Source organism: Pristiophorus japonicus, chromosome 32 (genome assembly GCF_044704955.1).
Source record: "Pristiophorus japonicus isolate sPriJap1 chromosome 32, sPriJap1.hap1, whole genome shotgun sequence".
In the NCBI taxonomy this organism is placed as follows: domain Eukaryota; kingdom Metazoa; phylum Chordata; class Chondrichthyes; family Pristiophoridae; genus Pristiophorus; species Pristiophorus japonicus.
In genome coordinates this window covers 8,676,051-8,703,690 of record NC_092008.1, presented here as the reverse complement: position 1 = coordinate 8,703,690, position 27,640 = coordinate 8,676,051, and the positions used below count along the sequence as shown (strand labels likewise).

The 27,640-nt window shown below is 49.3% G+C and overlaps 1 protein-coding gene across 2 annotated transcripts in view; it reads left to right on the top strand.

The window, feature by feature from the left end:
• The window catches only part of LOC139240613 (caspase-14-like), a 49,665-nt gene that overhangs the window by 3,347 nt on the left and 18,678 nt on the right, over window positions 1–27,640 (top strand). Inside the window, exons 1-4 of one of the 2 annotated variants that reach the window (XM_070869167.1) lie at window positions 67–621; window positions 24,229–24,263; window positions 24,761–24,910; window positions 25,086–25,305. In XM_070869167.1, the coding sequence (XP_070725268.1) occupies window positions 324–621; window positions 24,229–24,263; window positions 24,761–24,910; window positions 25,086–25,305 (703 nt within the window). In that variant the 5' untranslated portion in view covers window positions 67–323. Of the gene's footprint in view, window positions 1–66; window positions 622–24,228; window positions 24,264–24,760; window positions 24,911–25,085; window positions 25,306–27,640 lie in introns of those variants that run through there. The other variant, XM_070869168.1, reaches the window with a different exon arrangement.

Genomic DNA, 27,640 nt, shown 5'->3' with positions numbered 1-27,640 from the left:
TGATTTATTCCTGAAACCAACAGCTGAACACGGATGATCCGGGTCATTGTCACGGTGGGAGCTTGCTGTGCGCAAGCTGATGGCCCGTGTCCCACATTACAAGAGTGGGCACGCTTCAAAATGAAAAGAACTGCATTGGATGTGGAGCGCACTGGGAGGTCCTGAGGGAGTGTAGCAATGCAGAAGCAGCGAGGATCGACAGGCAATGGGTTAAGTGTGAGGCACTGAAACAGAAACTAAACTTATGACCTTGAAAGAGCGCAGCAGCTGTCCATGAAACTTCACTGCCAAGGAGTCGATCAGGAGAAGCTGACTGCTCAGCAATGGCTTCGACCACGAGGAATAATATCTTGCACTGCCTGTGGCTGCTAAAGGACCGTGACTTCAGAAACTTGAAGCGCAGAATATGCAACCAGAGTTTGAAGCCGGAGTTGCCTTCTGTATGGCGGAGCATGTTCTATAATTCGGACCGAGTTGATGTGATTGACCTCCTCTTCTGCTGGTACGGGAAGGCAGTCACCTCAAAGCTCATCTTCGAAACTCTGCAATGTATGAAGCAGGAGCGAATGTTGTCGAATATCCTGCAGCCACTTCGAAGTGTGGAAGACCAGCTTTGCGCAGGTCAGATGCATAAGAGCATAAGAAATAGGAGCAGGCCATTGGGCCCCTCGAGCCTGCACCGCCATTTAATACGATCATGGCTGATCCGATCATGGACTCTGTTAAGTCCTGGATGTCATGTATTCAACCAGCATTGTAACCCATGTATAAACGGACCTAAGTTGTACACCGTGAGAACACTGACCACTAGGTGGGAGACACTCCTAACCTGGACCTTCAGGTATAATAGGGGAAGCTCCACCCACCGTCATCACTTGAGTGCTAAGGAATAAAGGACAGGTCACAGACTGACCTCTCAAGCATGGGCCTCGTGTGCATTTAGACTGTGTAGTAAGGACGTATCACTGACTCTAATGTACTGACTTACACGAGACACATGCTGAAGTCAAGGTCACTCAGGACCTGCACCTTTAATTCCAGCTCTCCAGTGCTGCACTTGCCTGAGACCCCCCTTTATATACCACAGTGGGACAGGTATGGAGTGTCTCCTGCAAGTGCACCCCTAGTGGTAAGGTATGCTTATTGTTACAGGTAATATCCAGTTGCAGTCATGTATAGCATGGTAAGATACAGTTATATACAGTAATGTGAGATACATGACATCACCCTCCCCCAAGGTCTTATTGCCTTTATAGATTCAGTCTCTCAGGTGGTCTGCGCTCTCGCGTGGAGCGTCTTAGTTGTGGTTCAGTTATTTGCCTTGGTGCCTGTTTTTCGTTCGGTGTGATTGCTGGTAACTCGCCTGGGCTGTCTGTTTCGTTCGGTGTGATTGCTGGTAACTCGCCTGGGCTGTCTGTTTCGTTCGGTGTGATTGCTGGTATCTCGCCTGGGCTGTCTGTTGAGACTGCCCTTTCCTCAGGTTGTTCCACCTGTCTGTCCAGCAGGTGTGGTGTGAGTTCCACATTGTAGTCTGCCTCTGGTTCTTCAGTGAATCTACTTTTTACTTGGTCTACATGCCTCCGGCAGGTTTGGCCATTGTCCATTTGTACAACCAGTAGCCTGTTTCCCTCTCTGTCTGTTACTGTCCCTGCAAGCCATTTGGGACCCCGGCCATAGTTTAGCACAAACACTTTGTCCCCTATCTCATTCCATTTCCCCCTCGAATTTCGGTCATGGTACTCAGTTAGCTTTTGACGCTTAGCCTCAACAATTTCATGCATGTCTGGGAGCATTAACGAGAGCCTGGTCTTTAAGGTTCGTTTCATCAATAGTTGCATGGGGGGAACCCCAGTCAATGAATGTGGACGAGATCTGTATGCCAGCGACAGGCGGCTCTGCAGCATGGGACCTTGGATTCTGAGCATGCCTTGTTTAATGATTTAGAAACATAGAAACATAGAAACATAGAAAATAGGTGCAGGAGTAGGCCATTCGGCCCTTCTAGCCTGCACCGCCATTCAATGAGTTCATGGCTGAACATTCAACTTCAGTACCCCATTCCTGCTTTCTCGCCATACCCCTTGATCCCCCTAGCAGTAAGGACCTCATCTAACTCCTTTTTGAATATATTTAGTGAATTGGCCTCAACAACTTTCTGTGGTAGAGAATTCCACAGGTTCACCACTCTCTGGGTGAAGAAGTTCCTCCGCATCTCGGTCCTAAATGGCTTACCCCTTATCCTTAGACTGTGACCCCTGGTTCTGGACTTCCCCAACATTGGGAACATTCTTCCTGCATCTAACCTGTCTAACCCCGTCAGAATTTTATATGTTTCTATGAGGTCCCCTCTCATTCTTCTGAACTCCAGTGAATACAAGCCCAGTTGATCCAGTCTTTCTTGATAGGTCAGTCCCGCCATCCCGGGAATCAGTCTGGTGAACCTTCGCTGCACTCCCTCAATAGCAAGAATGTCCTTCCTCAGGTTAGGAGACCAAAACTGTACACAATACTCCAGGTGTGGCCTCACCAATGCCCTGTACAACTGTAGCAACACCTCCCTGCCCCTGTACTCAAATCCCCTTGCTATGAAGGCCAACATGCCATTTGCTTTCTTAACCGCCTGCTGCACCTGCATGCCAACCTTCAATGACTGATGTACCATGACACCCAGGTCTCTTTGCACCTCCCCTTTTCCTAATCTGTCACCATTCAGATAATAGTCTGTCTCTCTGTTTTTACCACCAAAGTGGATAACCTCACATTTATCCACATTATACTTCATCTGCCATGCATTTGCCCACTCACCTAACCTATCCAAGTCGCTCTGCAGCCTCACAGCATCCTCCTCACAGCTCACACTGCCACCCAACTTAGTGTCATCCGCAAATTTGGAGATACTACATTTAATCCCCTCATCTAAATCATTAATGTACAGTGTAAACAGCTGGGGCCCCAGCACAGAACCTTGCGGTACCCCACTAGTCACTGCCTGCCATTCTGAAAAGTACCCATTTACTCCTACTCTTTGCTTCCTGTCTGACAACCAGTTCTCAATCCATGTCAGTACACTACCCCCAATCCCATGTGCTCTAACTTTGCACATCAATCTCTTGTGTGGGACCTTGTCGAACGCCTTCTGAAAGTCCAAATATACCACATCAACTGGTTCTCCCTTATCCACTCTACTGGAAACATCCTCAAAAAATTCCAGAAGATTTGTCAAGCATGATTTCCCTTTCACAAATCCATGCTGACTTGGACCTATCATGTCACCTCTTTCCAAATGCACTGCTATGACATCCTTAATAATTGATTCCATCATTTTACCCACTACCGATGTCAGGCTGACCGGTCTATAATTCCCTGTTTTCTCTCTCCCTCCTTTTTTAAAAAGTGGGGTTACATTGGCTACCCTCCACTCCATAGGAACTGATCCAGAGTCAATGGAATGTTGGAAAATGACTGTCAACGCATCCACTATTCCCAAGGCCACCTCCTTAAGTACTCTGGGATGCAGTCCATCAGGCCCTGGGGATTTATCGGCCTTCAATCCCATCAATTTCCCCAACACAATTTCCCGGCTAATAAGGATTTCCCTCAGTTCCTCCTCCTTACTAGACCCCCCGACCCCTTTTATAACCGGAAGGTTGTTCGTGTCCTCCTTCGTGAATACCGAACCAAAGTACTTGTTCAATTGGTCCGCCATTTCTTTGTTCCCCGTTATGACTTCCCCTGATTCTGACTGCAGGGGACCTACATTTGTCTTTACTAACCTTTTTCTCTTTACATATCTATAGAAACTTTTGCAATCCGTCTTAATGTTCCCTGCAAGCTTCTTCTCATACTCCATTTTCCCTGCCCTAATCAAACCCTTTGTCCTCCTCTGCTGAGTTCTAAATTTCTCCCAGTCCCCAGGTTCGCTGCTATTTCTGGCCAATTTGTATGCCACTTCCTTGGCTTTAATACTATCCCTGATTTCCCTTGATAGCCACGGTTGAGCCACCTTCCCTTTTTTATTTCTATGCCAGACAGGAATGTACAATTGTTGTAGTTCATCCATGCGGTCTCTAAATGTCTGCCATTGCCCATCCACAGTCAACCCCTTAAGTATCATTCGCCAATCCATCTCAGCCAATTCACGCCTCATACCTTCAAAGTTAGCCTTCTTTAAGTTCTGGACCATGGTCTCTGAATTAACTGTTTCATTCTCCATCCTAATGCAGAATTCCACCATATTATGGTCACTCTTCCCCAAGGGGCCTCGCACAACGAGATTGCTAATTAATCCTTTCTCATTACATAACACCCAGTCTAAGATGGCCTCCCCCCTAGTTGGTTCCTCGACATATTGGTCTAAAAAACCATCCCTTATGCACTCCAGAAAATCCTCCTCCACCGTATTGCTTCCAGTTTGGTTAGCCCAATCTATGTGCATATTAAAGTCACCCATTATAACTGCTGCACCTTTATTGCACGCACCCCTAATTTCCTGTTTGATGCCCTCCCCAACATCACTACTACTGTTTGGAGGTCTGTACACAACTCCCACTAACGTTTTTTGCCCTTTGGTGTTCTGCAGCTCTACCCATATAGATTCCACATCATCCAAGCTAATGTCCTTCCTAACTATTGCCTTAATCTCCTCCTTAACCAGCAGTGCTACCCCACCTCCTTTTCCTTTTATTCTATCCTTCCTGAATGTTGAATACCCCTGGATGTTGAGTTCCCAGCCCTGCTCATCCTGGAGCCACGTCTCCGTAATCCCAATCACATCATATTTGTTAACATCTATTTGCACAGTTAATTCATCCACCTTATTGCGGATACTCCTTGCATTAAGACACAAAGCCTTTAGGCTTGTTTTTTTAACACCCTCTGTCCTTTTAGAATTTTGCTCTGCTCGCTCTGCCAGGCCATTGGAGGCTGGCTTGAAAGGTGCCGTTTTAACGTGATTTATACCGTGGTCAACTATAAAATCATGAAATTTGGCGCTGGTGAAGCACGGACCATTATCACTGACCAATATGTCAGGAATGCCGTGCGTTGCAAACATGGTTCTAAGGCTCTCCACAGTGGTGGAGGTGGTGCTCGAGTTTAAAATGGTGAAAATGCATCAACGACTACGAGGAACATTTTGCCCCTGAATAGGCCCGCATAGTCTACATGCACCCGCGACACGGTTTGGTGGGCCAGGGGCTTAGGGGGGCCTCCCTGGGGGCATTACTGAGTTGGGCACAAATGGTGCACCGACGGACGCAGAGCTCCAAGTCCGCGTCAATGCCAGGCCACCAGACATGAGATCTGGCTATGGCCTTCATAAGGACGATCCCCGGGTGCTCGCGATGGAGCTCCCGGACAAACGCCTCCCTGCCTCGTAAGGGCATAACTACTCGGCTACCCCACATCAGGCAGTCTGCCTGTAGTGAGAGCTCATGCATGTGCCTATGGAAGGGTTTGACCTCCTCGGGGCAGGAATCGCGAGCCTCTGCCCAGTCACCGGTTAAAACGCATCTTTTAACCAAAAATAATGTGGGGTCGCTGGTCGTTCAGGCTCTGATTTGGCGAGCCGTCATGGGTGAACCTGTGGATGCAAAGGCATTGATTGCCATGACCATCTCACAGTCCTGTTCGTCGGACCCTTCTGTGGTCGCCAGGGGTAGCCTGCTAAGCGCGTCGGCACAGTTGTCTGTGCCTGGTCTGTGCCTTATCGTGTAGTCGTAAGCCGCCAGCATGAGTGCCAACCGCTGAATGCGCGCCGAGGCGTTGGCGTTGATTGCCTTGCACTCGGTTAGTAGGGACGTGAGGGGTTTGTGATCGGTTTCTAATGCAAACTTGGCCCAGAAAAGGTATTGGTGCATCTTTTTGACACCGTACACGCACGCGAACGCCTCCTTCTCAACCATACCGTACCCGGGCTCCGCCCGCGAAAGTGACCTGGAGGCATAAGCAACGGGATGCAATTTACCCGTATCATTGACGTGCTGTAAAACGCACCCGACCCCGTACGCTGACGCATCACACGTAAGGACTAACTTTTTACCTGGGTCAAAAAAGGCTAAAACACTCTTGGAACATAGAAGGTTGCATGCCTTATTGAAGGCGCGTTCTTGGACGTCCCCCCAAAACCAATCACACCCCTTTCTGAGTAGCACGTGGAGAGGCTCCAGCAGTGTGCTCAAGTTCTGCATAAAGTTCCCAAAGTAATTGAGTAGCCTGAGAAAGGCGCGCAGTTCCGAGACATTCCGGGGCCTGGGTGCCAGGCGAATCGCTTCGGTTTTGGATTCGGTTGGGCGGATTCCATCAGCGGCAATCTTCTGCCCAAAAATTCAACCTCGGGCGGGAGAAACAGACACTTGGATTTCTTAACTCTTAGGCCTACCTGATCCAATCGACTTAGTACTTCCTCAAGATTGCGGAGATGAGAGTCGGTGTCCCTGCCCGTGATGAGTATGTCACCTTGAAACACAACCGTCCCCGGGATGGACTTGAGCAGACTTCTCATGTTGCGCTGGAATATAGCAGCTGCCGACCTGATGCCGAATGGGCATCGATTGTACACAAAAAGGCCTCGATGTGTGTTGATGGTGGTGAGTAGCTTAGACTCTTCGGTCAGTTCTTGCATCATATATGCAGATGTGAGGTCAAGTTTCGAGAAAAGTTTTCCTCCAGCCAACGTGGCAAATAGGTCCTCCGCTCTGGGCAGCGAGTATTGGTCCTGTTGGGAGACTCTGTTTATGGTAGACTTGTAATCCCCACAGATTCGCACGGATCCATCAGGCTTCATGACGGGGACGATGGGGCTTGCCCAGTCGCTGAATTCCACGGGAGAAATTATGCCTTCCCGCAGAAGCCGGTCCAGTTCGTTTTCAATCTTTTCCCTCATCACACAGGGTACAGCTCTGGCCTTTCGATGGACCGGTCTGGCATTCTGTGTGACGTAGATTCTAACTTTAGCCCCTTTGAAGGTGCCCACACCTGGCTGAAAGAGATGTTCAAAACGACTTAGAACTGTTGAGCAGGAGGTCCGTTCCTCTGACGACATGGCGTGAACATCATCCCATTTCCAATTAAGTTCTGCTAGCCAGCTACTCACCAACAGGGCTGGGAGATCCCCGGGGACAATCCACAGGGAAAGTCCGTGCACCATCCCTTTGTGTGTGACTGAGAGCATGGTGCTGCCAAGGACTTGGACGATTTCTTTAGTATAGGTCCTTAGTTTGGTGTCGAGCTTTGTGAGTTTTGGTCTGTTGCTTTTGTGCGGCCACAGCTGTTCAAATTGTTGAATGCTCACGAGGGATTGACCAGCCCCTGTGTCCAGTTCCATGTTGACGGGTATCCCGTTGAGTAGAACCCTCATCATAATTGGAGGTGTAAGAACAGTGGATATTGATCATGTTAACCCGCTGTACCTCGGTGTCCCGTGCACTGTTCCGCTTTCCGACCCTTCCGATTCGTATACCAGCCGAGCTGCTGTTTTTCTGCACATGCGAGCCAGATGCCCTGTGTAGTTGCAGTTTCTGCAAATGGCATGCTGAAATCGACACACCCTGGTTGAGTGCCTTCCCCCACATCTCCAACACAGACCGTTTCCATTGTTTCTGAAGGATGAGCTGCGTCTGGCTGATCTCCCTTGAACTTCTCAATCTGTTGTTGATTGCTTGCATTGTGGGTTGATGAGGTGTGATCAGCCGTTCATGTGGCCCTTGATTTTGATGGCTTCTGGCGCCACTGTCTGTTGTTGAAGGCCTGCTCTCCTGCCTTTGTCTGTGTGTGGGGGTAGCGGTTTGTTTCACAATGTGAACCCTTTGTTCCGATGCCTCGTTGGTTGTCGTACCCGAAGTACAGATCGGCCTCGTTTCTTCTTCGCCTGCCAAGAACGTCTGTGCGACCAGTGCTGAACGTCTGGAGTCAATTTCTTAGTCTCTATAAGCTTTCGGAATATGCCTGCGTGGCCTATTCCTTCAATAAAAAAGTCTCAGTACTTCTCTCCTTAGTTCATCAGGGAACTCACATGAACTAGCCAGCCTCCAAAGTTCCGCCACGAAGTCGGGTATGCTTTGGCCCACACAGCGTCTGTTGTTTTAGAACCTGTGTCTGGCCATGTGGCGGCTGCTCGCTGGCTTCAGGTGGTCTCTCACCAGTGTGCTCAACTCCTCAAACGACTTGCTTGCTGGTTTCTCGGGTGCCAGCAGGTCTTTCATTAAGGCGTATGTTTTCGAGCCACATACGCTCAAGAGATGGGCTCTTCTTTTGTCTGCCTTATCGTCGCCCAGCCAGTCTTTGGTCACAAAGCTTTGCTGGAGCCTTTCTATAAAGTCATCCCAATGTCTCCAGCATTGTATTTCTCATCTGAGCTGTTGGTAGCCATTCTGTGGATTCTGTGATCCCGTAACTCGTCGCCACTGTTAAGTCCTGACTCTAATGTACTGACTTACACGAGACACATGCTGAAGTCAAGGTCACTCAGGACCTGCACCTTTAATTCCCACTCTCCAGTGCTGCACTTGCCTGAGACCCCCCTTTATATACCTCAGTGGGACAGGTATGGAGTGTCTCCTGCAAGTGCACCCCTGGTGGTAAGGTATGCTTATTGTTACAGGTCATATCCAGTTACAGTCATGTATAGCATGGTAAGATACAGTTACATACAGTAATGTGAGATACATGACAGACTCAGCTCCACTTCCCCGCCTGCTCCCCATAACCCCTTTATCCCCTTGTCGCTCAAAAATCTATCATCAGCTTAAATATATTCAATGACCCAGCCCCCACAGCTCTCTGGGGGAGGGAATTCCACAGGTTAACAACTCTCTGAGCAAAGAAGTTTTTCCTCATCTCAGTCCTAAATGGCTTACCCCTTATCCTTAGGCTGTGTCCCCTGGTTCTGGACTTCCCCAAACATTGGGAACATTCTTCCTGCATCTAACCTGTCCAATCCCGTCAGAATTTTATATATTTCTATGAGATCCCCTCTCATCCTTCTAAACTCCAGTGAATACAGGCCCAGTCGATCCAGTCTCTCCTCATATATGTCAGTCCAAGTATTTGATTGAACCTTTGTTACTATTTAATGACATCTGTAGGTTAAACAAGCAATGTTAAGTATTTGAATACCTTGTTACGGTGGGAATATCGTCATAGGCAGTCCCTCGAATCGAGGATGGCTTACTTCCACGTCAAAAAGTTCACAGGTGTTCCAAGGATGGACCCAATATTCAAGATCCCGAATTACATCCTGAAGGGTGGAAGATACCTGTGCTTGGATTTTTTTTAACGTGGGCTGGCCGTTGCACACCAGCCACCACACGGGCTTGACAGAGCTAGGTCCTTGGTCCAATGGCAAGGATTAACCAGGCCGACTGGAGACCTGCTCTGCTGCATGGACCTAGTGCGCACACATATTGCACAGTGTGGGCTGGGCCCCGTGCTGCCCCGAGGCCCTTGCCACTTCTGGGCCCCAAACTCACGCCTCTCCTGGGCCCCGGTCACGTCCCTCTACAATCTCTCACCGCTCCTTCACCCCGACCTCGCCGCTTCTGCTGTGCCTGCCCACGCTCCAATCACTGACCTGGACCATGGTGACGTCCCTTTTTGCTGCTGTTGCTATCCTGCTCCGGCACGTGCTGCTCCCTAGAATGGTACACCTACACGCTGCTCATTCCACTCCCCGGCTATATGTTAAACGATTCAGAAAGCAATTAGTCATGATTGTGTAAATGCAAAGAATAAGAGTTCTGTGGTGTCCTTACACCCTACTATGGAACCACACGAGGCATGTACTGCAGACAAGGTCACTACGTGACCTGCACCTTTATTCCCAGGACCAAGGAGTGCTGACCCTGGGTGGGACCTCCCTTTATATACCTGGATGACCAGGTGAGGAGTGTCTCCCACAAGTTCACCCCCTGTGGTCAAGGTGTGCATTTCACAGTTGTATATAGTGTACAGTGTTGTTACATAAAGGTTACAGTTATGTGAAGGTTACAAACATGACATCACCTCCCCCCCCCCCCCCCCCCCAACGTCTTTGGGTTAAAGATTGAGTCTTTCAGGCAATCGACGCTCTCTCGTGGAGCGCCACAGTTGGGGCTCTGGTGATTGAGCCTTGGCATGCATCTCTGTCGCCTGAGGTGATTCCGGCCTGTCCGGGCTGGCCGCAGGGACTGTGCATGCTGGTGAATGTCCTTGTTGCTCGTTCACTGGTAGTGGTGTGGGTAACATCTCATGGTCTTCCTCAGGTTCCACAGTGTCATGCTGAACCTTTTCTTTACTAGGTCCAAATGTTTGCGGAATAGCTGCCCATTGTTAAGTCTGACCACTATGACCCCATTCCCCTCTTTGCCTATTACAGTGCCCTCAAGCCGCTTGGGTCCCAATGCATGATTGAGAATGAATACCGAGTCATCGATTTCTATGCATCTCCCCACTGGCACTCGATTTGGGACTGGCGCTTGCCCTCAACAATGTCTGACAGGGCTGGATGAATGAGGGACAGCCGCGTTTTAAGCGTGTGTTTCATGAGTAGTTCCGCGGGCGGGACTCCCGTGAGCGAGTGCGGGCGGGACCTATAGGCCAGCAGGAGGCGCAATAGGCAGAACTGAAGGGAGGGTCCTTGAATCCGGAGTATGCCCTGTTTTATGATTTGAACCGCACGATCCGCCTGGCCATTGGAAGCCGGCTTGAACGGTGCTGTCCTGATGTGTTTGATGCCATTACCTGACATAAACTCCTGGAATTCATAGCTAGTGAAACACGAGCCATTGTCGCTAACCACGATGTCCGGCAAGCCGTGGGTCGCAAAGACCGTACGCAGACTCTCCACAGTGGTGGATGTCGTGCACAAATTCAATATGATGTACTCGATCCATTTCGAGTATGCATCGACAACGATCAGGAACATTTTTCCCATGAACGGGCCTGCGTAGTCTACGTGAATACGTGACCATGGCTTGGTGGGCCAGGGCCGTGGGTTGAGTGGGGCCTCCCTGGAGTCTGTTGCTGCCTGGGCGGTGTTGAATTGCCCTTGCCTGGTGTCGAATTGCCCTTGCCTGCCTGCGGGGATCTGAATCGCATTTACAATGTTAACTCCCTGGTCCATCGCCACGTTGGAACCAGGGCTTCGCGCATAAATTATCTTGGTCTCCTCTTCCCCAGCCATGAAGGTCTGAGCTATCAAAGCTGCCCTTTCCAAAGTCAAGTCCTTGGTCCTCAATAAGCTTCCTGAAAATCCCGGCATGACCAATGCCTTCAATGAAGAAATCCCTTAACATCTCACCCCTGCAGGCATCTGTGAACTTACAGAGGCTGGCCAAACACCGAAGGTCCGCAACAAAGTCCGATATGCTTTGTCCCTCCCGACGCTGGTGTGTATAGAACCGGTGCCGGGCCATGTGTACACTGTTCACCGGTTTGAGGTGCTCACCGATCAGTGTGCTGAGCTCATCAAAGGACTTGTCCGCCGGCTTCTCAGGGGCGAGCAGGTCTTTCATCAGCGCATACGTCTTGGATCCACAGCTGGTCAGTAGATGCGCCCTCCGCTTGTCAGCCGCTTCCGCTGCCAGCCAGTCCTTCGTGACAAAACTCTCAACGAAATCGTCCCAGTCCTCACCAACACAGTACCATTCCTCTGTGCTACTGGTGGCCATCCTCGTGGGTCGTTGATTCCCGTTTCTCGTCGCTAAATGTGGTGTCCTTACACCCTACTATAGAATCACATGAGGCATGTACTGCAGACAAGGTCACTACGTGACCTGCACCTTTATTCCCAGGACCAAGGAATGCTGACCCTGCATGGGACCTCCCTTTATATACCTGGATGAACAGGTGAGGAGTGTCTCCCACAAGTTCATCCCCTGTGGTCAAGGTGTGCATTTCACAGTTGTATACAGTGTACAGTGTTGTTACATAAAGGTTACAGTTATGTGAAGGTTACAAACATGATAAGTTCAAAGGCTTTTTTAAAGATGAGACTCTTATGGACCGTAGAGACACTGGACATTCGGAAGTTGTGTGTCTCAAGCAGACACGGAAATTGAAGCAAGCTGCCTTTGTGAAGTGTTCTCAATAACTTTCATACTTGGTTTGTTTAGTATGTATAAAGTCCTTACTCCATAGCATGAAACCACACGAGGCACATTCTGGGGACAAGGTCACTCTGTGACCTTAACTCTTTATTCGCAGCACTCCACAAGTGATGACCCTGCGTGGGACCTCCCTTTATATACCTGGGAGATCAGGTAAGGAGTGTCTCCCACATGTTCACCCCTTGTGGTCAAGGTGTGTATCTAGGTTGTGTGTGTACAGTAATACAGTGGTGTTACATTGTGGTTACATACATGACATCACCTTCCCCCCCCAAAGTCTTATTAGGATCATAGGTTTAGTCTTTCAGGTGGTCTACGCTCCCTCGTGGAGCGCCGCAGTTGGGGCTCTGGTTGTTGGACATTGACGTGAGTGTCTGTCCCCTGTGGTGATTCCGGCCTGTCCGGGCTGACCGCAGAGACTGTGCATTCTTCTGATTGCTCTTATTGCTCGTTCATTGGCGGTGGTGTGAACTCCATCTCATGGTCTTCTTCAGGTTCCTCCGTGTCCATGCCGAACCTTTTTTTTAATTGGTCCAGATGCTTACGGCATATCTGACCATTCTTGAGTTTTACCACGAGGACCCTATTCTCCTCTTTGTTAATTACAGTACCCTCAAGCCATTTGGGCCCCATGGCGTGATTGAGGACGAATACAGGATCATTTATTTCTATACATCTTCCCCTTGAATTACGGTCACGGTACTCATTTTGTGACTTGCGCTTGCCCTCAACGATGTCGGTCAGGACTGGGTGAATGAGGGACAACTCGGTTTTGAGTGTCCGTTTCATTAGTAGCTCTGCGGGTGGGACCCCTGTGAGCAAGTGCGGTCGGGATCTATAGGTCAGCAGGAGGCGCGATAGGCAGCATTGTAGGGAGGGTCCTTGAATCCTGAGCATACCTTGCTTAATGATTTGGACCGCACGTTCCGCCTGGCCATTGGAGGCCGGCTTGAACGGTGCAGACCTGACATGGTTGATGCCATTGCCCGAGATAAACTCCCGGAATTCGTAGCTTGTGAAGCACGGGCCATTATCACTAACCAGGATGTCCGGCAAGCCATGGGTTGCAAAGATCGCACGTAGGCTTTTCACGGTGGTGGATGACGTGCATGAATTCAGAATGATGCACTCGATCCATTTCGAGTACACATCTACCACAATAAGGAACATCTTTCCCATGAACGGGCCCGCGTAGTCAACATGAATGCGTGACCATGGCCTGGTGGGCCAGGGCCACGGGCTGAGAGGGGCCACCCTGGGGGCATTACCCAGCTGGGCACACGTCGTGCACCTGCGAACACAGTGTTCCAGGTCTGAATCAATTCCAGGCCACCAAACGTGTGACCGGGCAATGGTCTTCATCAGCACAATGCCTGGGTGCTCGCTGTGGAGTTCCCTGATGAATGCCTCCCTGCCCCTCTGGGGCATAACTACCCGGCTGCCCCATAGTAGGCAGTCGGCCTGGATGGAGAGCTCATCCATCCATCTGTGAAACACTCTGACCTCCTCAGGGCACGCTCCGTGTGTGGGCGTCCAATCCCCAGTCAGGACACATTTCTTAATCAGGGATAGGAGGGGATCTCTGTTTGTCCAGATTTTGATCTGGCGGGCTCTGATGGGGGAGCCTGCACTGTCAAAGGCATCGAGAGCCATGACCATCTCAGCGCTTTGCTCCGCTGCCCCCTCAGTGGTTGGCAGTGGAAGCCTGCTGAGCACGTCAGTGCAATTTTCAGTGCCAGGCCGGTGCCGGATGGAGTAGTCATAAGAAGCCAGCATGAGAGCCCATTGCTGTATGCGAGCTGATGCGTTGGCATTGACAGCCTTGCTGTCTGACAACAGGGATGTTAATGGCTTGTGGTCCATCTCTAATTCAAACTTCCTACTGAAGAGGTACTGATGCATTTTTTTTACACCATAGACACATGTGAACGCTTCCTTCTCGACCATCCCATATCCCCATTCTGCTTGAGAGAGCGACCTGGAGGCATAAGCCACAGGTTGTAGTTGACCCTCAGCATTGCCCTGCTGCAACACGCACCCAACCCCATAGGACGATGCATCACATGTCAGAACCAATTTTTTTACAGGGGTTGTACAGGGTCAACAACTTGTTTGAACAAAGTAGGTTTCGCGCCCGATCAAAAGCCCGTTCCTGACAGTTCCCTCAAAAGCAATCGCAACCCTTATGCAGGAGCACGTGTAGCGGCTCCAACAACGTGCTCAAGTTCGACAGAAAGTTCCCGAAATAGTTCAACAGTCCCAGAAATGAACGCAACTCTGATCTGTTGCAGGGCCTGGGTGCTCATCGCATCACCTCTGTTTTGAATTTGGTGGGCCGAATCCCATCTGCAGCAACCCTCCTTCCCAGAAATTCAACCTCAGGAGCTAAAAACACACATTTAGACTTCTTGAGTCGCAGGCCTACCCGGTCCAGTCAGCGTAGCACCTCCTCCAGGTTGTGGAGGTGTTCTTCGGTGTCTCGACCCGTGATGAGGATGTCGTCCTGGAATACGATCGTTCCCGGAATGGATTTAAGCAGGATTTCCATGTTTCATAGAAAAATCGCGGCCGCTGATCGAATGCCAACAGTCCCTTGTGCGTGGTGATGGTGGTCAGTAGTTTAGATTCGTCGGCCAGTTCCTGGGTCATATCGGCTGAAGTGAGGTCCAGCTTGGTGAACAGCTTGCCGCCTTCCAGCGTGGCGAAGAGGTCCTCCGCTCTCGGGAGCGGGTATTGATCTTGTAGGGACACCCGATTGATGGTGGCCTTGTAATCGCCACAGATCCTGACAGAGCCATCCGCTTTTAGGACGGGAACGATGGGGCTCGCTCAGTTGCTGAATTCAACAGGCAAGATGATGCCCTCTCTCAACATCCGGTCCAATTTGCTCTCGATTTTTTCCCGCATCACATACGGCACCGCTCTGGCTTTGTGGTGCATTGGCCTGGCGTCTGGGGTGATGTACTTTAGTGCCTTTGAAAGTCCCGATGCCAGGTTGGAATAGTGACTCGAATTGTTGTAGGACTTGTAAGCACGAACTTCGCTCCACAGATGACATTGTGTGAACATCTCCCCATTTCCAGTTCATCTCAGCTAACCAGCTCCTCCCCAACAGTGCGGGACCATTGCCCGGGACAATCCAGAGCGGCAATCAATTCACTAACCCATTATGTGTGACAGCCAACATTGCACTGCCTAGCATCGGAATGATTTCTTTAGTGTAAGTCCGTAATTGTGTCTCAATACGTGCTAATTTGGGTCTACTGGCTTTAAGTGGCCATAGCTTCTCAAATTGCTGAATGCCCATGTGTGACTGGCTGGCCCCAGTGTCCAGTTCCTGTAAGGGGTGGTTTGCAGGGGGTCAGCTTTCCCTTCTGACCTTATATGAGCGGTTTCGAATCGCTCCCACACCCTTGGTTCTAGACACTGGAATTATGAAGGGACTGTGACAGACTTGGACAGACAATCGGTTTCAAGGTAGGAAGCAGGTATGGCTTTATTGTGTTTAAAAAGAAGTAAAAGGCACACCTTTAATAACACACACAGACCAATACACACTGAAGGGTACAACACATTGAATAAAATGTCAAATTACAGCCTGTGGGGAAAAGAATACAGCTTAAACTCTAAATGGGGTAAAGAGGAGAATGCAGATACATTTACACAAGTTATCCCAGCCTCCCCCCTCCCAATTCCCCTAACTAACTAAGTTATAGCTCTGAGGGTTCAGGGGCTATGCTCACCAATCCCTTTAGACAGTTGCCGGTAGATCACAGTTTCAGGGTTCGCTGCACTTGGCCTTCTAGGCGAGCCGCACCCCGGATGGAGGAGAGGACTTCGGACTGCGTAGTCTTTGGTTGGGGTGTGTCCGTTGATGCGCTAAGTTGCGTTTTGGATGTATGGGGTAAGTACCCATTTTCTTTGGTTAGGAATAGTTTTAGTTAGTCCCTTTTGGTAATTTCTCCCCCCGTTGGGTTGTTCAGAAGTAGAAACATAGAAAAATAGAAAATAGGTGCAGGAGTAGGCCATTCGGCCCTTCTAGCCTGCACCGCCATTCAATGAGTTCATGGCTGAACATGCAACTTCAGGAACCCATTCCTGCTTTCTCACCATACCCCTTGATTCCCCTAGTAGTAAGGACTTCATCCAACTCCTTTTTGAATATATTTAGTGAATTGGCCTCAACAACTTTCTGTGGTAGAGAATTCCACAGGTTCACCACTCTCTGGGTGAAGAAATTCCTCCTCATCTCGGTCCTAAATGGCTTCCCCCTTATCCTTAGACTGTGTCCCCTGGTTCTGGACTTCCCCAACATTGGTAACATTCTTCCTGCATCTAACCTGTCTAACCCCGTCAGAATTTTAAACGTTTCTATGAGGTCCCCTCTCATTCTTCTGAACTCCAGTGAATACAAGCCCAGTTGATCCAGTCTTTCTTGATAGGTCAGTCCCGCCATTCCGGGGATCAGTCTGGTGAACCTTCGCTGCACTCCCTCAATAGCAAGAATGTCCTTCCTCAGGTTAGGAGACCAAAACTGTACACAATACTCCAGGTGTGGCCTCACCAAGGCCCTGTACAATTGTAGCAACACCTCCCTGCCCCTGTACTCAAATCCCCTCGCTATGAAGGCCAACATGCCATTTGCTTTCTTAACCGCCTACTGTACCTGCATGCCAACCTTCAATGACTGATGTACCATGACACCCAGGTCTCTTTGCACCTCCCCTTTTCCTAATCTGTCACCATTCAGATAATAGTCTGTCTCTCTGTTTTTACCACCAAAGTGGATAACCTCACATTTATCCACATTATACTTCATCTGCCATGCATTTGCCCACTCACCTAACCTATCCAAGTCGCTCTGCAGCCTCATAGCATCCTCCTCGAAACTCACACTGCCACCCAACTTGGTGTCATCCGCAAATTTGGAGATACTACATTTAATCCCCTCGTCTAAATCATTAATGTACAGTGTAAACAGCTGGGGCCCCAGCACAGAACCTTGCGGTACCCCACTAGTCACTGCCTGCCATTCTGAAAAGTCCCCATTTACTCCTACTCTTTGCTTCCTGTCTGACAACCAGTTCTCAATCCATGTCAGCACACTACCCCCAATCCCATGTGCTTTAACTTTGCACATTAATCTCTTGTGTGGGACCTTGTCGAAAGCCTTCTGAAAGTCCAAATATACCACATCAACTGGTTCTCCCTTGTCCACTCTACTGGAAACATCCTCAAAAAATTCCAGAAGATTTGTCAAGCATGATTTCCCTTTCACAAATCCATGCTAACTTGGACGTATCATATTACCTCTTTCCAAATGGACTGCTATGACATCCTTAATAATTGATTCCATCATTTTACCCACTACCGATGTCAGGCTGACCGGTCTATAATTCCCTGTTTTCTCTCTCCCTCCTTTTTTAAAAAGTGGGGTTACATTGGCTACCCTCCACTCCATAGGAACTGATCCAGAGTCAATGGAATGTTGGAAAATGACTGTCAATGCATCCACTATTTCCAAGGCCACCTCCTTAAGTACTCTAGGATGCAGTCCATCAGGCCCTGGAGATTTATCAGCCTTCAATCCCATCAATTTCCCCAACACAGTTTCCCGACTAATAAGGATTTCCCTCAGTTCCTCCTCCTTACTAGACCCTCCGACCCCTTTTATATCCGGAAGGTTGTTTGTGTTCTCCTCAGTGAATACCGAACCAAAGTACTTGTTCAATTGGTCTGCCATTTCTTTGTTCCCGTTATGACTTCCCCTGATTCTGACTGCAGGGGACCTACGTTTGTCTTTACTAACTTTTTTCTCTTTACATATCTATAGAAACTTTTGCAATCCGTCTTAATGTTCCCTGAAAGCTTCTTCTCGTACTCCATTTTCCCTGCCCTAATCAAACCCTTTGTCCTCCTCTGCTGAGTTCTAAATTTCTCCCAGTCCCCGGGTTTGCTGCTATTTCTGGCCAATTTGTATGCCACTTCCTTGGCTTTAATGTTATCCCTGATTTCCCTTGATAGCCACGGTTGAGCCACCTTCCATTTTTTATTTTTACGCCAGACAGGAATGTACAATTGTTGTAGTTCATCCATGCGGTCTCTAAATGTCTGCCATTGCCCATCCACAGTCAACCCCTTCAGTATCATTCGCCAATCTATCCTAGCCAATTCACGCCTCATACCTTCAAAGTTACCCTTCTTTAAGTTCTGGACCATGGTCTCTGAATTAACTGTTTCATTCTCCATCCTAATGCAGAATTCCACCATATTATGGTCACTCTTCCCCAAGGGGCCTCGCACAACGAGATTGCTAATTAATCCTCTCTCATTACACAACACCCAGTCTAAGATGGCCTCCCCCCTAGTTGATTCCTCGACATATTGGTCTAAAAAACCATCCCTTATGCACTCCAGGAAATCCTCCTCCACTGTATTGCTTCCAGTTTGGTTAACCCAATCTATGTGCATATTAAAGTCAACCATTATAACTGCTGCACCTTTATTGCACGCACCCCTAATTTCATGTTTGATGCCCTCCCCAACATCACTACTACTGTTTGGAGGTCTGTACACAACTCCCACTAACGTTTTTTGCCCTTTGGTGTTCTGCAGCTCCACCCATATAGATTCCACATCATCCAAGCTAATGTCCTTCCGAACTATTGCCTTAATTTGCTCCTTAACCAGCAATGCTACCCCACCTCCTTTTCCTTTTATTCTATCTTTCCTGAATGTTGAATACCCCTGGATGTTGAGTTCCCAGCCCTGATCATCCTGGAGCCACGTCTCCGTAATCCCAATCACATCATATTTGTTAACATCTATTTGCACAGTTAATTCATCCACCTTATTGCGGATACTCCTTGCATTAAGATACAAAGCCTTCAGGCTTGTTTTTTTTTAACACCCTTTGTCCTTTTAGAATTTTGCTGTACAGTGGCCCTTTTTGTTCTTTGCCTTGGGTTTCTCTGCCCTCCACTTTTCCTCATCTCCTTTCTGTCTTTTGCTTTTGCCTCCTTTTTGTTTCCCTCTGTCTCCCTGCATTGGTTCCCATCCCCCTGCCATATTAGTTTAAATCCTCCCCAAAAGCACTAGCAAACACTCCCCCTAGGACATTGGTTCCAGTCCTGCCCAGGTGCAGACCGTCCGGTTTGTACTGGTCCCACCTCCCCCAGAACCGGTTCCAATGCCCCAGGAATTTGAATCCCTCCCTGCTGCACCACTGCTCAAGCCACGTATTCATCTGTGCTATCCTGCGATTCCTACTCTGACTAGCACGTGGCATTGGTAGCAATCCCGAGATTACTACTTTTGAGGTCCTACTTTTTAATTTAGCTCCTAGCTCCTTAAATTCGTTTCGTAGGACCTCATCCCCTTTTTTTTACCTATGTCGTTGGTACCAATATGCACCACGACAACTGGCTGTTCTCCCTCCCTTTTTAGAATGTCCTGCACCCGCTCCGAGACATCCTTGACCCTTGCACCAGGGAGGCAACATACCATCCTGGAGTCTCGGTTGCAGCCGCAGAAACGCCTATCTATTCCCCTCACCATTGAATCCCCTATCACTATTGCTCTCCCACTCTTTTTCCTGCCCTCCTGTGCAGCAGAGCCAGCCATGGTGCCATGAACTTGGCTGCTGCTGCCCTCCCCTGATGAGTCATCCCCCTCAACAGTACCCAAAGCAGTGTATCTGTTTTGTAGGGGGATTACCACATGGGACTCCTGCACTACCTTCCTTGCACTGCTCTTCCTGTTGGTCTTCCATTCCCTATCTGGCTGTGGACCCTTTCCCTGCGGTACGACCAACTCGCTACACGTGATACTCACGTCATTCTCAGCATCGTGGATGCTCCAGAGTGAATCCATCCTCAGCTCCAACTCTGCAACGCGGACCGTCAGGAGCTTGAGGTGGATACACTTCCTGCAGATATAGTCGTCAGGGACACTGGTGTCGTCCCTGCGTTCCCACATGGTACAGGAGGAGCATAACACCCGACTGAGCTCTATTGTAGATTGTAGAGTGGTTGTCAATTTGGTTGCTGACAGCCTTCCGTTTCATGGGCCTCGTGCTCGGTCAGTTCCTGATGAGTTCTGGTAGTTTCCTTCACTATTCCATTTCTTCACTGTAGAGGAAGCAGGCTGCTTGTGTCTGTGTTTGTGTTCCCGTCTGTGTTCTGCTCGAGTCTGTGTTCTGCTAGTCTTTTCTTGTAAAACTGGGGGATAGATATATCCCCAAAAAAAGGCTCCGTTATCTCCCATCAAATCTCTTGGGCTCTGTTTAAACTGTTCTGTCCATTGATTTTCAAATGTCTCCTTTGTCAGCAGTAACTCGATTAGGGTGTGAGAATGTGCTATCACTGGTTTTGAATTGTTTTAAGATTGTCCAGTTTCTTGACCATGATTTCCATTGTGCTTGATTGGGTAATTCGATTATCTCTTAGGGGGTGAATAGCCTGGGGTCCTTAATGCACGAATTTGCTTCAGAGGTTGGCCCCACCTCCTGTATTTGGTAACTCTTTTTCGCAGCCAAAATGTTGTAGAATCTTAAAATTGATATGCTCCTTCCCATTGGTGTTTAGGGGATCTCAAGCTTCTGTAATTTAGGTCCATTTTGAATTCCCTTTCCTATGAATCCAAACACTGGGGGGGGGGGGTCTCCATGAATGCGTCCCCTTTTAGCCCCCGCAGGCTTCGTCTGCCCCTTTAAACTCATTTTAAAAGCCCAGAAAGGGATTCTTCTCCTCTGCAGGGGAAAGGTACCTGGAATCTTTGCGAGATAGTGTTAAATTCTACATTCCATGCATACTGGGATACCGTTTAATAAAACCCTCATCATCATTGGTGGCGTTTTGGTGTATGAACTGTTCACCACATGGACCCGCTGAACCTCGGCGTCCATCGATTTGCCCCAAAAGTCATCCTGCCTCAAAGGACCCTCTTCGGGTCCCTCCGCCTCATATATTAGTCTGGTTGCAGGCTTCCTGCACATTCGAGCTAACTGAGATTTCAGTTTCTGCAGACAAACTGTTGAAATCTGCAAGATCTGGCTGAGTGTTTTCCCCCACACCTCCAGCATGAGTTAAAGTTTCCATTGTTGGGAACAAAGGGACTATGGCCAGGCATTCCGCGTTGACTGCCCCTTTGACTGCTCTTAAGTACCCTATTAGTGGGTGTCAATGGCCCCATCCAAGACCGCATTGTCCACTGTGATGGCATGAATGTCCGTTCAGCCTGCCATTGTCTCTGTTGAAATCCTACACTGGGGGGTCTATTGCTGTCTGGGGAGTGTCGGACTGTCCCTGCCTGCCTGCGGGGCTCTGAGTCACATTGATTATGTTGACTCCCTGATCCATCGCCGCGTTAGAGGTAGAATTGCGCGCGTATATTATTTTCGTCTCTTTCTCCCCCGCCATGAAAGTTTGAGCCCTCAACGCCGCCGCTTCCAAGGTCAAATCCTTGGTCTCAATTAATTTGCGGAAAATTCCCGCATGACCGATGCCCTCGATAAAGAAGTCCCTTAGCATCTCCCCCCTGCAGGCGTCTGTGAACTTACAGAGGCTGGCCAAACGCCGGAGGTCCGCTACGAAGTCCGGTATGCTCTGTCCTTCACGACGTCGCTGGGTGTAGAATCTGTGTCGGGCCATATGTATGCTACTCGCCGGTTTGAGGTGCTCCCTGATCGGTTTGCGAAGTTCTTCAAAGGTTTTGTCCGACGGCTTTTCGGGTGCTAGTAAGTCCTTCATGAGCGCGTAAGTCTTTGGCCCGCAGCTGGTCAAAAGATGAGCCCTTCGCTTGTCAGCCGCTGCATCCCCCAGCCATTCTTTCGTAACAAAGCTATGCTGAAGTCTCTCGACATAATCGTCCCAGTCTTCCCCAACACAGTACCGTTCCTCTGCGCTACCGGTGGCCATTCTCGTGGGCCGTGAATTCCCGTTTCTCGTCGCCAATGTAAAATCCTTACTCTACAAGTCCTTAAACCTCACGAGGCACATTCTGGGGACAAGGTCACTCTGTGACCGTAACTCTTTATTCGCAGCACTCCACAAGTGATGACCCTGTGCGGGACCTCCCTTTATATACCTGGGAGATCAGGTAAGGAGCGTCTCCCACAAGTTCACCCCTTCTGGTCAAGGTGTGCATCTAGGTTGTGTGTATACAGTAAGTCCCCACCACCATCCCCTGTCGTATCGCTGGGTTGCGTTGCGAACTCCTCTCGACCACGGGTCCACTAAAAGGGCCCCGTAAATCTTCTATACCTGAGGAAATACAAGCCGAGTCTACCACCTGTCCGTGGAATTTAACCTTTTTGGCCCCGGGTATCGTTCTGGTGAATCTGCGGTGCCACCCCTCCCAGGCCGATACTTCCCTCCTGAGGTGCGGGGGGGGCCAGAACTGGACACAGTTACTCCAGGCGGGGTGTAACAGCCAGGGTCGCCCTTTGACAAAATGGCAACTAGGAGCCTCTTTCAGTTTTACTATTAGTAATACCGGAAGTTTCAGAAATAAAACTGTCATCTCAAAAGGTTTTAATAATTTAAATAATAAACAATTTAAGTCATTAAAAAATAGCATTCCAGCTAACATAGAGATAAAAGTCTTTGATCGAGTGGATATGGAGAAGATGTTCCCATTTGAGGGAGAGACCAGAACTAGGGGGCCATCAATATAAGACGGTCACTAGTAAATCCAATGGGGAATTCAGGAGAAACTTCTTTACCCAGAGAGTGCTGAGAATGTGGAACTCGCTGCCACAGGGAGCGGTCGAGGTGAATAGTAGCCGCCTGTTTACCATTCCTCTTCGGACGTGTGAGCTGGGGTTTAATTCTTGTCTCTGTGCACCAACACTATTCAGCAGAGCGAACAGAGAGTTACTGAAGAGGGAAGACCCGGAGCTGTAGGATGTTACCCCCTCCAGCCCCACAACCCCCCACACCCCGCCCCCAGATCTCTGCACTCCTCCAATTCCAGCCTCTTGCACCCCCCCACCCCGATTTCCATCGCTCCTCCATCGGTGGCCGTGCCTTCAGCTGCCTGGGGCCCCAAGTTCTGGAATTCCCTCCCTAAACCTCTCCGCCTCTCTCTCCTCCTTTAAGACACTCACGTCTCTGACTCGGTGTGAAATTTTGACTGATTTCCGCTCCATTGAAGCGCCTTGGGACGTTTTACTATGTTAAAGGCGCTATATAAATGCAAGTTGGTGTTCAAAGGGCGGTGGACGCAGATTCAATAGTAACTTTGCAAAGAGAATTGGATGAAGACTAGAAGACTATGCAGGGCTGTGGGGATTAATTGGACAGCTCCTTCAAAGAGCTGGCACGGGCACGATGGACCAAATGGCCTCCTTCTCTGTTGTATCATTCTATCTAATCCCTTTCCTTAGGGGAGACCTATGTGTCCTGATACATCAGTCATTGAAAGTTGGCATGCAGGTACAGCAGGTGGTGAAGAAGGCAAATGGTATGTTGGCCTTCATAGCTAGGGGATTTGAGAATAGGAGCAGGGAGGTCTTACTGCAGCTGTACAGGGCCTTGGTGAGGCCACACCTTGAGTATTGTGTACAGTTTTGGTCTCCTAATCTGAGGAAGGACATTGAGGGAGTGCAGCGAAGGTTCACCAGACTGATTCCCGGGATGACAGGACTGACATATGAAGAAAGACTGGATCGACTAGGCTTATATTCACTGGAATTTAGAAGAATGAGAGGGAATCTCATAGAAACATATAAAATTCTGACGGGATTGGACAGGTTAGATGCAGGAAGAATGTTCCCGATGTTGGGTAAGTCCAGAACCAGGGGTCACAGTCTAAGGATAAGGGGTAAGCCATTTAGGACCGAGATGAGGAGAAACTTCTTCACTCAGAGAATTGTTAACCTGTGGAATTCTCTACCACAGAAAGTTGTTGAGGCCAGTTCGTTAGATATATTCAGAAGGAAGTTAGATGTGGCCCTTACGGCTAAAGGGATCAAGGGGTATGGAGAGAAAGCAGGAATGGGGTACTGAAGTTGCATGATCAGCCATGATCATATTGAATGGTGGTGCAGGCTCGAAGAGACGAATGGCCTGCTCCTGCACCTATTTACTGTGTATCGTTCTATCAAATCCCCTTCCTCAACTGAAGTTCTGATTTCTCTCCACAGGTGCCGCTCCTCAACGTGACCTGACCGGCTCTGAGGTACTGAGTTTGTTTTGCTGGGAGTTCTATATTTGCCTTTGAGAGATGTTTACTCGGAGACCTGTCCCTGCCGTCTGGAGGGAGAGGGGAGAGGGTTGTAAAGCTGTGCCAGGGTATGGTGCCACAAGTGGGCAGCAGTGTGAATCCGGGCAGGACATTCGACTACAGGAGGCGGGCAGTATCACAGACACCCTGGGTGAGAGGGGGCAAAGCTGGCACAGGCCAGGGAGGGAACCCAGGCCCCTCCTGCTTTGTGCGGCCACCCACACACGTGTAGACGTCGAGATGCTTGGGCCTCAGCTGTGAAGCCCCCCATGGCCGAATGGCCTGCGCACACTCGCTGCCCGCCTGACCATTTGAGTGAGGGAATCACGGGGGACCAGCCAGTGCCTACGGAATTGGACCCCCAGTGAGAAGCAGCAGCTTCAGGAAGGTGGGAAAGCGAGAGAGGTGCGTGTTTATTAACTATGTGCATTTCTCTTGTATCTTGTTACCAGGATTGCTACAACATGTCTGGATATCGTCGTGCATTTGTGCTTGTTGTCCAACAGGATCGGGCAGGTGCTGAAAACGAACTCCGGAATCTGAGAAAATTCTCGCGGGATTTTAACTTTTCCATCACAGAGTGCGTTGACCCTACGAATAAGGTTAGATTTAGCATTTTTAATCCGTTAGTCACCAATGAGATTGAGCACAATGGACACCCAGGAGTTGCCACGGACGGTGTAGTTTGGGGAAATGCAGCTCCTGAGTCAGAGTTCACCCTCCCAGACATTCTACAAGTTCCCTGACTGGCCTTGATACCTTGCTTCTTTTGTGCAGGAGATCATCCCGGCTCTGGAGGAGTTTCGCGACGAGATGTCAGCAAAGGTCAGCTGTTCGTTTGTTTTCATCATGGCGCACGGCAAGCTGGGAAAGATTTTCGGAATTAACGACAGAAGAGGAGTAAAATTGGAAAAGATAATCTCGCTCTTCGATAATGCAAACTGCCGGGCGCTCCAACGCAAACCCAAAGTCTTTGTGATCCAAGCGTGCAGGGGAGGTAAGTGTTATGCTCATAATAAAGTAATGTCACTGAGAACTGTAGACGTGAGTAAGTGTGACCTTAGATCCTTTATTCAAACTCCGGAGTGCAGGTACAGCATGGGAGGCTTGCTTATATACAGTGCTCCCAAGGGATGCTGGGATCCCTTGGGCTCCAACAGGTAGGCTCTCTGGTGTGGTATGATACAGGTTACCGAGGGTTTCATACATAACATCACTCCCTCCCAAAGTCAATAGTACACTTATTTACAGGGTGAGACGATCTGGGGCTCTTTGCTCGCTTGCGGATCGTCTCGGTACAAATGCAGGTGTGGGTGAGTTGGTTGGTTCTTCGCTGGGCATAGAAACATAGAAACATAGAAAATAGGTGCAGGAGCAGACCATTCAGCCCTTCTAGCCTGCACCGCCATTCAATGAGTTCATGGCTGAACATGAAACTTCAGTACCCCCTTCCTGCTTTCTCGCCATAACCCTTGATCCCCCGAGTAGTAAGGACTTCATCTAACTCCCTTTTGAATATATTTAGTGAATTGGCCTCAACAACTTTCTGTGGTAGAGAATTCCACAGGTTCACCACTCTCTGGGTGAAGAAATTCCTCCTCATCTCGGTCCTAAATGGCTTACTCCTTATCCTCAGACTGTGACCCCTGGTTCTGGACTTCCCCAACATTGGGAACATTCTTCCTGCATCTAACCTGTCTAAACCCGTCAGAATTTTAAACGTTTCTATGAGGTCCCCTCTCATTCTTCTGAACTCCAGTGAATACAAGCCCAATTGATCCAGTCTTTCTTGATAGGTCAGTCCCGCCATCCCGGGAATCAGTCTGGTGAATCTTCGCTGCACTCCCTCAATAGCAAGAATGTCCTTCCTCAAGTTAGGAGACCAAAACTGTACACAATACTCCAGGTGTGGCCTCACCAAGGCCCTGTACAACTGTAGCAACACCTCCCTGCCCCTGTATTCAAATCCCCTCGCTATGAAGGCCAACATACCATTTGCTTTCTTAACTGCCTGCTGTACCTGCATGCTAACCTTCAATGACTGATGTACCATGACACCCAGGTCTCGTTGCACCTTCCCTTTTCCTAATCTGTCACCATTCAGATAATAGTCTGTCTCTCTGTTTTTACCACCAAAGTGGATAACCTCACATTTATCCACATTATACTTCATCTGCCATGCATTTGCCCACTCACCTAACCTATCCAAGTCACTCTGCAGCCTAATAGCATCCTCCTCGCAGCTCACACTGCCACCCAACTTAGTGTCATCCGCAAATTTGGAGATACTGCATTTAATCCCTTCGTCTAAATGCTGGGCTGCCGGGGATGGTGAGTTCAGCTTCATGGTCGAGCGTGGTGCCTGTTGCTAGTTGTGTGTGTGTTGGAGGGTCGAAGTTGGCGGTGTCCTCTTCGGGTTGCTCGTGGCTGTTAGTGAACCAGAATTTGGTTTGGTCCAAATGCTTTCTGCACGTTAGTCCATTGGCCAGTTTGACCTGAAACACCCTACTCCCTTCTTTGGCTATGACAGTGCCTGCAAGCCATTTGGGACCATGTCCACAGTTGAGTACAAATACAAGGTCATTGACTTCAATATCACGTGACAAGTTTGCGCCGGTGTGATCACGGAGATCAGGGTGGACAAGAGAGAGCCTTGTTTTGAGCGTCCTTTTCATGAGCAGCTCGGCTGGGGGGAACCCCGGTGAGCGAGTGGGGTCTGGTGCGGTAGCTGAGCAGGACTCGGGACAGGCGGGTCTGCAGGGAGCCTTCCGACACACGTTTCAAGCTTTGCTTGATGGTTTGGACTGCCCGTTCTGCCTGGCCGTTGGATGCAGGCTTGAACGGGGCAGATGTGACGTGCTTGATCTCATTGCAGGTCATGAATTCCTTGAATTCAGCACTGGTGAAACACGGCCCATTGTCGCTGACTAGGACATCGGGCAGGCTGCGTGTGGCAAACATGGCTCGTAAGCTCTCGATGGTGGCGGTGGACCTGCTTACAGACATTAATACACACTCAATCCATTTTGAATAAGCATCCACAACAACCAAAAACATTTTGCCTAGAATCGGGCCATCAAAGTCAACGTGGATCCTCGACCACGGTTTGGGGGGCCATGACCACAAACTTAGCGGTGCCTCTCTGGGCGCATTGCTCAGTTGAGAGCAAGTGTTGCACTGGCGCACGCATGACTCCAAATCTGAGTCGATGCCCCGCCAGCACACATGGGATCTGGCTATGGCTTTCATCATTACTATGCCTGGGTGGGTACTGTGTAGGTCGCATATGAATGTTTTCCTGCCTTTCTTAGGCAAAATCACGCGATTGCCCC